The sequence below is a fragment of the Physeter macrocephalus genome, chromosome 15 (assembly GCF_002837175.3).
Source record: "Physeter macrocephalus isolate SW-GA chromosome 15, ASM283717v5, whole genome shotgun sequence".
Lineage (NCBI taxonomy): Eukaryota > Metazoa > Chordata > Mammalia > Artiodactyla > Physeteridae > Physeter > Physeter macrocephalus.
In genome coordinates this window covers 80964454-80975703 of record NC_041228.1, presented here as the reverse complement: position 1 = coordinate 80975703, position 11250 = coordinate 80964454, and the positions used below count along the sequence as shown (strand labels likewise).

Genomic DNA, 11250 nt, shown 5'->3' with positions numbered 1-11250 from the left:
GCTGGGCCCGTGAGCCGTGGCCGCTGAGCCTGCGCGTCCGGAGCCTGTGCTCCGCAACGGGAGAGGCCGCAGCGGTGAGAGGCCCGCGTACCGCAAAAAAAAAAAAAAAAAAAAAAAAAAGTTTAGCCTCTTAAAAGCTGTGTGCTTCGTTTAGCCAGACAACACCCAAGACCCGAGACTCTGCCCCCTGAAACTCCCAAGCGCACAGGCGTCACTACTGCCCATGGCCACACCAGACACAAGAGGGTAAGGACGGCCGGGGGCAGAAGCAGCCCCCGCAGAGGCCCTTCCTCCCGCCCAGGGTGCCGCCTGTGCCGCTGGCGGGGTCTAACCCGCGCTGTGCCGCTCCCGGCACCCGGCGTAGCGCCTCGCTACCCACCACGGCACTCAGTTCAGAGACAGGAGCGACCACGCAACAGCAGCGAGGCAAGAACCCCCACTCTCACTTCCACTCTTACGCCCAGAACCCGAAGACCTAAAAAACCAGTGTTACAGAAAAGAAGCGCAAGTCAAATTTCACCCAAATCCAGCATCCTCAGAATTAGGCACTGGCTTTCGTATGATAAAGCCTCACGTAACCGAAACAGGATTTGTTTTTCCCAAATAAACGAAGTAACTGTATCAGATGTATCGGCCTCAGCCCCAGCGGGGTCGGGGTCGGGGTCGGGGTCGGGGTCGGGGTCGGGGCCCGGGCGTACCTGGCAAGCTCCATCCATCTGCCGACGGCGGCGGGGAGGCCGGGCCTGCCCCGAGCGCGCTTGGCGGGCGGCTCCGGGGGCAGCAGGTGCAGCAGCGCTTCCTCCAGCAGGTGGATGGCCCCCGGCTGCTGCAGGCCCGCCAGGCCGGCGCTGCCGACCACGGCCGGGTCCAGGCTCAGCAGGTCGGCGTGTCGGCAGCTGACCTCCTGCGAAGACAGACACGGTGGCCCTCTAGCCCACGGCGCCCAAGCCACCTCTGCCAGCGAGGACCTCGTTCTGCTAAGCACAAAGGTCTGACGTTCGTGGTCGAGAAAACACAAGCTCCTCTGTGTGATTCCGTTAAGCTTTCCCCCACTTGCTCGGAGGAGGAAATGATCTCCCCTTACTGCACACTTCCAATCCAGGATTAATTTAGAGCAACAAAACCATTAGTGGACAGCAAGGGTCTTACACATTTGCTGTATGTCCAGACCACAACCGCAGTTTCCCGGAACGTATACCCTGAAGAGACGAGGAGAGCATCTGAGACACAAAGATCTCACACCCAGTCACTGCAGAGTAGGTGCGCTCACCCCCACTAGCCGGGAGCCTCCCCACGTCTCCCCACCCGGGGGCTCACGTGCTCAGCAACACGGAATGGAGGGCTTCGAGAATTATCATGTTGACCTTTACTTTGTAACTCTCAATTTGAGAGTCCTGTATACGCAGAAATAACGAAAAGTGAGCCCCAAACCAATAGAGAGAACAGTATGGCTAGTAGGACACCATCTCATGACGACAGACCTGCGTCTGCATGGACATCTAGAAGGGCACCCCCCTCCCGCCCCGCGAAGCTGCTGGGCCCGGAACCCTCACTGAGACTGACCGGCTACCACCGAGCCAACTTGCATTCAACACCAGGGGTCTTGGAAGAACACAGATTCTCCAAAGCAAGCAAACAAGCAAAAATGCTTGTCACTCTTAGCAAGAACTAGCGATACAGGAAAGAAAATCCAAATAAAATTCTATTTCCATTAACAACATAGCAGGACTTCCCTGCTGGTGCAGTGGTTAAGAATCCGCCTGCCAACGCAGGGGACACGGGTTTGAGCCCTGGTCCGGAAGGATCCCACATGTCGCGGAGCAACTAAGCCCGTGCGCCGCAACTACTCAGCCTGCGCTCTAGAGCCCGCGAGCCACAACTTCTGAAGCCTGTGTGCTCCAGGGCCTGCATGCTGCAACTACTGAAGCCTGCACGCCTACAGCCTGCGCTCTGCAACAAGAGAAGCCACTGCAGTGAGAAGCCCGTGCACCACAACTACCGAGCCTGCGCTCTAGAGCCCGCGCACCTAGAGCCCGCGCTCCGCAACAAGAGAAGCCACCGCAACGAGGAGCCCGCGCACCTCAACCAAGAGCAGCTCCCCGCTCGCCGCGACTAGAGAGAGCCCGTGCGCAGCAACGAAGACCCAACGCAGCCAAAAATAAATAAAATTAAACCTTTAAAAAAACAAAATCGCTTCGGGATACAATGTAAAGAGAAACTTATTTTGAAATACTGGCTGATTCAATATAATTTCTCAAGCCTTGTCTTTGGCATCACCAGGAGAAAACCAATGGAGGAATTCTACTTGTAAATTATAAACCAATAAAAATAGAGTATATAAAAAGAAACTGTATTAACAGTTTCATGCTACATCAAAAAAGTACAAAGTAAGAATACTAAGTACTTCATCTCCGGGAATTATTACCCAATCAGTTTGCAAACCAAAGCTACTGATAAATAACACTAAAGAATGTAATTTTTAAATTACCCCAGGGAGGTAACTAGTTACAAAAATACTGAAATGAATCCAAAGGATTTTCTATTAGGGACTTTTGTAACGATCCATGGTTTGAACAGCAAAGAAAACATTTCTTACATGAAAGAGTAATCTTCCAGTAAGTGTGTTTGGTGCTTACAAAAATACATCTACACTAGCTCTCCGCTCGAAGAGCACAGCCTTCGAAGCCTTCTCTGAGGGCAGCCTCGCAGCGCCTGTGATGGTGCACAGCCCACCCCGGCCGAGAGGCGGCCTGCCGACCTGCCCCTCCTCAGCCTGCACCACCCCAGGCGTCTGCATCACTCGGCCCTCGTGCCCTTCTGCCTCTGCCTGTTTACCGCCTGACCCGAGCCCACCTGTGCCTCCGTCCCCTGCCCACAGCCAGGCACGGGCTGCATGCACGTCCCCAGAGGCCGGCAGGAGGACTGGGTGCCGCTTGACTCGCAGGCGTAAGCAGAACACTGAGGGGCCTGGCTGGTTCAAGACCTGAACAATTTTATATCAAGTTTGATTTCATTATTCCGTCATATGTAAGTTTTGTTTTTTTTTTTTTAATACAAATAAATTGCATCTAACCATCTGGGAAGAAGCGGCCCCATCACAGGACATCCGCTCTGTTAAAACCCTCGTTTCAACTGAGTCGCTAGATGCCGGCGTGTAAAGGGCGGGAGACGGTGCGTGTGTGGCCTCACCTGGATACAGGACACGAACGGCGGGAAGAAGAGGAAGGTGGTGCTGAGCAAGTGAGTGAAGTCCTGCAGCAGCTTCTGGGTGGCGCCATGCCTCTCAGATGCGGTCCTGTGCTTGTCCATCTCCTTCAGGATGCCGGAGCACAGGCTGCTGAAGAGCTGCTTCGCGATGAGCGGATCCCTCTGTAGGACATTCCGGAGAAGGACAAGACCGGGGTGACTCACCCACAGCACCGGAGCCGAACCCAAACACACAAACTGCGGCCCACACAGCCATGGCACGTCCCAACTCCACACCGACAGCCGCAGCCGTCGACGGGGAGGATTCGGAACTTAACCCAACACATCTGTTTGACACACGTCTTATAAGAGGCATGACGGCACGGATTCCGGACCCAGAGTACAGACTCAGAAGCTGGCTCAAGCCCTGCGTTGAGTCTGGGCCTGCGGGTCCCTGCCCCAGGCCAGGGGGACACAGGGCCATCCCTGGGGACTGACAGCAGCCTGGAGTCATTGGAAAACGGCCCTGAGCTTAGACGACAGGCCAGAGCCCCGTCACCGCGGCCGTTTAATCCCTTGGCGCCAGCAGGAGCCGCCTCCCTCCCGCGTGGTGGGTGGCCAGGCTGACGGACACAGCCCGTCCCGCCCGCTGTCCCCGGGTACAGACCCCAGTGCTGAGAACGGCTCCCAGCAGGCAGCGTCTGCATGTTTTAAATGAAGGCACGAAAGCAAGAATAAACAAAATTTTTTAATTATTCTGTTTGATAAAAACTGTGTCTGCATAAAAAGTATAATTTGATTTTTCTTTATTTTACGTTGTTCATTACTCTATTTTAGGTAATGTATTTGTCTTATAAAGAGTCATAATGGTTCTTATATAAAATTGTAGAAAATACGCATCAGGAAACAGGAAGAAAATAAATATCACCCGTTGTTACACTCCACAGAGATGGTTACTGCCAGGTGGGCCTCTCACTCTGCTACGTGGGGTTCACTTAGTCAGTCAGGGGGCTTCTACGTCTACACCCACTGACCCTTGTGTACAAATTCCTTCCTCTACACGAGAACCTGCACGTGGGACAAGCGGCCCAGAGTCTCACACGCACACACAACAGTGCCGCGGGGGAAGTGGTGGGACTCGCGCGTCTGCGATCTGGTCACCACACCGGGGGCTCACTGACGTGCTCCGGTGACATGAGCCGTCCCCACGGAGGGAAGCTGGGGGAGGGGACATGGGACTTGGGCTATTTTTGCAAATTCCTGTCACTCTAAAATTATTTAAACAAAAATCTTACCAAGCAGTAATGGGCTACACAGACATAATCTATTACTATAATCAACCTTAGTACTGCCACTTAAGTGCAGTAAAATATAAGGCATCGTGTTTCAGTACCTAGCATAATCATATATTACACGATATATATGATACCCTTCGATTTTAAACATTACTTCAATTAAAGTCAAAGAAACCTTAATCAGACTTTCAAGGGATAAATATCCTGTTTTTGTCAGCGAATTCAGCAAGAAAACTTCATTCATTCCCAATACACTTATCCCCTAATGACTGAGAAAAATATTCCCAGTCCTCGGCTAATAAGAGAATTACCAGAGAAGGATACCGATACTGACACTCTCTTGATCCTCCCCGCAAAGAGGATTTTGTATAATCAATGATTTAAGTGACTTAGCAACTTACACACTGTTTCATTCCCACTGACATTACTGGTGAGAAAAACAGACTCAGTGTGTGACTGGCACACAGAGACACTGGGCCCAGAGCAAAGTGTCTCTATGGGACCCCGTGTCAGGGTCTCACGGAGCCAGGAAGCGGCAGAGCCACGACTCGGGACAAGGCCCCTCACTGAGCCCACCGTGTGGGACAAATCGGCACCTCTGCCCTGCACAGAGGCAGCCCTGCAAGCACGAGGCGGGTTCCAGCACCGACCTGGGCCACAGCCTGCAAGGGGGTGATCAGGCTGCTGTGCGGAATCTGGATGTCGGGAAGGTCTCCACGGCGGTAACTTCTGTACAGGACGACGTGGGCCTCGTGCTTCATTTTTAACTCACTCTTCATCTCCTACGGTCGTTAGCAACGGAGGAGGGTTAGAATTCTCAGTTAGGAATACCAGTAGCGTGTGAGCTATGAAACTGTCAGCGCCCACCGCTGGCAGAAAAGTGAATCAGGGACTTCCCCGGCGGTCCAGCGGTTAAGACTTTGCCTTCCAGTGCAGGGGGTGAGGAGGGTTCGATCCCTGGTCCCACATGCCTCGTGGCCAAAAACCCAAAACAGAAAACAGAAGCAATATTGTAACAAATTCAATAAAGACTTTAAAAATGGTCCTCATCAAAAAAACTCTTTCCAAAAAAAAAAAAGTGAATCAATGACAATTTCTAACCAAGACGGTTTAGTCACTATGCTTTACCAGTCTGGCAAATGATAAATCTGGAACAAAAACCACTGTCAGATGAGCAATGAGGATTGTTTAAATATTTATTACAAAGAAATCTGAGTTCCTCTGAAATCAGAGAACTTGATTTAAAACTTTTTAAAGGCATAAACGAGAGGCTGTGTTTCCGGTCTGTTGCTCTTAGGACAAACCTCGCGATGAGCCCCACCCCACCGGCCCTGCTCTCCCCACGCGGGGCCCCGTGCACGCTGCCGGGAACGCGCCTCTGCAGCCGCTCCCTCCGCAGGGACCGTCTCTGCAGAGCCCCCACCCCGGCCTCTTTAACAAGCTCCCCAGCGTGCTCATCTCCTGGTTAGTTTCCGGTGCCGCCCCTGCTTTCTGTCTGCTGTACGCACCGGACCACAGCTCTGCCGGCAAGCACTCAGGCAACACGCCCCCCCGCCCTCTCCCTGAGACCCTCGGGGGCCAGCCCGGTGCCTCTGCCCCCAAGCCCGCTCCTGGCTCCCCGGAAGCCCCGGCAGGATTCAGGCTGAACGAGGGGCTCGCAGCTCAAACGCCTCCGGTGGAACGGGGCTGGCGAGAGGCCTGAAGTGGCGCATTAGTTGCAATGGTTGCCACGGTTACAGGGACAAGAGGGAGGCGAAAGCACGTCTTCCTTCCACAGGAGATCCAGCGGAACCGTCCCGCCACCGCACGCTCAAATTTGGAAGTTGCGTGGTTGAGGATTTAAGCTGGGTTAGAACAAGACAGGGGCTTCCACTCGCGATCCGGCCCCGCGGCAGCCGCTCGTCGCCACTGATCTGTACCTCGCGCCGGGGCCAGGGCTACGCACACTCTCCCGTCACGCCCACACTTTGAGGAGCATCCAGCCACCGGTTCGTGCCGCACGTGTGGCTGCAGCGGGCAGCCCAGCCCCAGCCGTTCTCCCCACCCACCCCCGTGGCACCTCCAGCAGCGTACCCCCTGCTCCCAACGGCTTGTTGGTCCCAAGCTGGGTCAGGGCTCCGGCCTCAGCATTGAGAGGGGCTGAAGCTAGGAGGCGGGACCCCAGGGGGACGGGTGGTCCCGTCTCCACCGTGTGGAGAAAGCCCGTCTGTCCAGAGAGCGGCCCCCGAGGGGAGAGCGGACCGGAGCAGCTCAGGGGACCCCCAGCGGGCTGCCGCCACAGTCGGGCTCTAGACCGACAGGGAGCCTGTGTCCTCGGCACACGTCCTCTGACAGAAAGCAGCTATTTCTGATCAAATGCTAGAAACAGACACAAACCTTCTCTCGCTTTTGCTCAGCCACACCTTTCCTGGCATAAATCAAACTCAGTTTTTCTCGGTCCTTTAGAAACCGTCTGCGTAATCGCAATATGTCTGCCCGACTGTCTGGACCTGAAGAACAGAAAACAGGCTGGTTATTCGCGGCCGACTTTGTCCTCCTCCCTAGAATCCCTGACACAAAAGCGAGGCTGTCTCTTACCTCCATCTTTTACCTCCCCCTTTTACCTCCCCTTAGTTTTGTTCTCAAAACAAAGCCCGCACAGGAAACCGCTGACCACTTCGGGAAGCTGGCGAACAGAAAGTCGTGCCGCCTCGGTGCAGACCGAGAGCCGTGCGGAGAGAACCGGCAGAGGCCAGACAGCAGCCGGGGACAGCGGAGGGGGCTCGGGGACGCGAGGCTGGGGCAGAAACCCCGGGGGCCGTGAGGACTCCCGGAACCCGGGGCCGCCCCGGCACCAGGCCCTGTGCCTGCAGGCAGGAGGGTGGAGATCTGGCCTCTAGGGGACCAACCAGCACAAAAGGGGGGCTTCCGCGCCATGGTGGAGGCCAGTCAGCACACACCCAACATGCAGCTACCACTCCAGACACTGTTTATCGCCCTGGCTGGAACACAGCAAAAAGCCAAAAGTCACCAGTCGCTTGAGGAAAGCTTCAAATAGGAAAAACAGAACCAAACCATAGCAAAACAGCAAAAGCTGAAAGGCCGTCTAGGAAAGGAATTCAAAAAATGATCATTTATCAGAAAGAGCAGAGTAGATATTGCAACAGTGGACCGATGGGATGTTCAGAGACCAAAAAGGCTCATGGAAACTAAAAACAGGATGTCATCACTTGAAAGCATAGGTTAGGGGATAAGGTTAAAGACATGTCCCAGAATAGAGAACAAAAAGGGTAAAAACAGGGACTTCCCTGGTGGTCCAGTGGTAAAGAATCCACCTTCCAAGGCAGGGGACGCGGGTTCGATCCCTGTTCGGGGAACTAAGATCCCACATGCCGCGGGGCAGCTGAGCCCGCGTGCCGTAGCTAGTGAGCCCACGTGCCGTAGCTAGTGAGCCCACGTGCCGTAGCTAGTGAGCCCGTGCGCCTCAACAAGAGATCCTGCGTGCCTCAACGTCCCACGTGCCACAACTAAGACCCAACGCGGCCAAAATTCTAAAATAAACAAATAAAATAAATATATTTTTTAAAAAGGGTAAAAACAGAAAATTAGAAGGATAATCCATTAGGTCTGATAGTCAAACAGAATCCCAAAATGAGAAAACTGACATTTGGAAATCATCATCAAAATCATCCACGGGAGAGGAGGGAGTCCTTTTCCTGATGGAAAAGAACACAAAAAAGAACGTATATACATATATATGCGTAACCGAATCACTTTGCCGTACGGTAGAAATTAACGTAACGTTGTAAATCAACTATACTTCAATAAATTTTTTTTAAAAATAAATGTCTAGAGCAATGAAGAACAAAAACAAAACAAACAAACAATAAAAATCACCCAAGCAAAAATATTCCAGAACCAGAAAACAGGAGTTAGCAGCCTGAAAGGGCCTTCTTCAAGCCCAGGAAAATGGACTAAAACAGACCTGCACCCAGGACCCTTTTGTGACGTTTCCTAAAACTGGTCTTAAAGAGAAGATCCTGAGAGCATCTCCAGAGTAAAGACCTTGTTCTCACAAAGGACCATGACGAGGCCACACCAGGCCCCTCGGAGCCCAGAGCTCTGTCCCCCGCAAGCACCAGTGCCTGCAAAGCAGTGACGAGCATCACGTCACAAGAGCTGCCGCGCTGACCCCTACCCTGGAAGGTCTCCGGGGAGGTGCTCCCCAGAAAGGAGGACCAGACCGAGGAAGGACAGTCTGGGGCCAGCAGCCTGGACGCGGCACTCAGAGGCTCAAGGGAGATTCACATAGACAACAGCTGTGCAACTCAGAGGAAACTAGGGGACAAATATGTAGAAAGCCAAACATCTAAAGAAAATAGTCATGTACAGAAGAAGCTGCTCCTGTAACTTTGTTTGAAATAAGGAGCTAAAAGAAAAAAAGAAAAAAAAAAAAAAAAAAAAAACCCTGAATGTCCAAAAACAGAATACTGACAGAAAGTCTCTTGGATATTCATTCTACTGAATCCTATACAATGATTTAAAATAAACTTGTGCTATGTGTATCAATAAGGATAAATAATATTGACCAAAAAGTGTGCATGTAGAAAATAGAAACATTTTATAATATTTCATAAAACATGCAGAGCAATGCCTTACTCTTTTTACGAATATAAGCTATGAATATAAAAGTACATAAATTATCTGTGGAAATGATCTACACAAAATTCAGGACTGAAGATTACCTCTGGGAAGGCTATGGAGGGGAGTGAAGTACAATTTGGGAGAGTTTGTGTTTAGGGGTTTTTTTAAACTGAAATAATCGTGGCAAAAGTTAAATTTGGTAAAGCCTGGTTGTGGGTACAGGGATGTCAAATATATTATTTTCATTTTGTCTATATCTGAAATATTTCATAATTATAAAAATATAGATATGAAAAGAAGTCTGTTGGTTTAGAAACCTGAATGGCTGACACCTGGCAAATAAAGTTGGTAGAAGTAAAAAAAGAAGAAAACAGTCATACACTCAATACCCTGTGATAGACCATAACGGAAAAGAATATAAAAAAAGAACACCTCTGTGTGTGTAAGCGAGTCACTGGGCCGTACAGCAGAGACTGGTGCAACACTGTAAATCAACTACAATTCAATAAAAAAAAAAAAAAGAGAGAGAAGGAAAGAAAGAAAATAGCCACTAATGCCCAGGAAAAATTACTGCACGAGAAAGGAAAACAGGCCCACGTGACCCCAGCTCAGGCGTGAACTGCTCAGGCACGGGGGCGAGCCCAGGGCTAGGGCAGGCGCTCCCCACGAGTGGGTGCGGGGCGGGCGAGGGCTGGGGACGCAGAGCCAGAGAGAGTGACTGAGACCCAAAGGAAAGGGGCACTAAAAACGCCGACCGGAGCTGCGGAAGCCGCACCAGAGTCCTGGCCGACAGCGCACGCCCGCTGTCGCTTCCCGCGAGTCTGGGGCGGCTGGACTGTCTGCTGGCTCCCCACCTGAGCCGGGGCACCTCCCGGAGCCCCCGCCCCGCCCCCTCAGCCTCCTTACCTGCCCCACCCACCCTGGCCCCCAGCCCCGAGCTGACCGCCTGTGTCCTCACTCCCCACGGCGCAGGCCTGGCCCGACCCCTCCCTCTCCAACCCACCAGGACCTCAACTCTCCGAGGCTCAGCCTCCCCATCCTACCTCCTCTCGTGACCCCTAAACTTCCAGAGAGCCACTGCGTGACGGGGCTGAGCCCGCTTTACTCAACCGCTTTCTGGACCCCGAACCGTGCTTCCACAGTGCTGTGCGCCACGCGGGCGCCGGGACGGCCACAGGCGCACGGAGGCGCGCGTTTCAACACACCTCGGCGACCGCCTACCTTTTGCTTCGTTATCCACCTCGTCCCCTGGGAGGCCCAGCCTCTTCTTCCCGAAGTCGGGTCCCACTGACTTCGGGGCTGCCCCGCGCAACCCCTCAGGCCTCTTGTGGGCAAACAGCAAGGACGAGGACGAGGACGAGGACTCGGGGGCGGGGGCCGAGCCGCCCCCCAGTGGGTCGATGCTACCCCCCGTCAGCCAGTGGGAGGAGCCTCTTTCCCCTGCAAACAGGCGTGACAGGCGCGTCAGGGCAGCGGGGACACGCCGGGGACACGCCGCTCGAGAGCAGGGGCCGCCGCCTGGCAGCAGCGACCGAGACGGGAGGCGGCCAGGTCCCCGCGGGAAGACCCGGGCGGCGGGCTCCCGTGTCCTCACGTGAGAAGCGGGAGACCTATCACCTGCTCCTAAGAACGATACTTTGTGTCTGCGACAAGGTACTAAGGTCCGTGATTTCTAGCATCAGTGTCATAAAGGTTCCACGCTAACTGTCCAAATCACTCCTATTTCTAGAACCAACAGAATGTGAAGAAATCACATGAAGGAAAAACACTGAAGTATTTGCATAAAACGACTTGGGGATTTCACTCTACAACTTGTACTTTGCTGATCAAAGGAAACAGCTGACTCATTTGAGAAAGAAAAGTTTAATGAACTTACAAACACAGTACATGAATTTGGCTCAGCTCTGCTTTGCTTCTGAGCTAATAAGGGGTTTTAAACGTGATGCACTAAACGAAACCAAAACATACACGTACTAAGACTTGTCCTGCTCTCTCCAATCAGAAATAACCCTTTTCTCCCCTTTCTTCGCTGCGGTGGACACAGGACGCCCATCGGACTCCACGCTTCTAAGCGCCCAGCATGCCTGCTGGCTGAACGGCTGTCCCCACCTCCACCCCCAGGACTGTCCCCACGGGACTCCTGACC

General features: G+C 53.0%; 1 protein-coding gene across 1 annotated transcript in view; it reads right to left on the bottom strand.

Annotated features, from left to right (window-relative positions):
* PRKDC (protein kinase, DNA-activated, catalytic subunit) overlaps positions 1 to 11250 on the bottom strand; it is a 164736-nt gene that overhangs the window by 45572 nt on the left and 107914 nt on the right. The window contains exons 59-63 of the mRNA XM_024127082.2: positions 10326 to 10544; positions 6858 to 6970; positions 5132 to 5263; positions 3190 to 3369; positions 699 to 904 (exon numbers count right to left, since the gene is read on the bottom strand). Of these exons, the coding sequence (XP_023982850.1) occupies positions 699 to 904; positions 3190 to 3369; positions 5132 to 5263; positions 6858 to 6970; positions 10326 to 10544 (850 nt within the window). The remainder of the gene's footprint in view (positions 1 to 698; positions 905 to 3189; positions 3370 to 5131; positions 5264 to 6857; positions 6971 to 10325; positions 10545 to 11250) is intronic.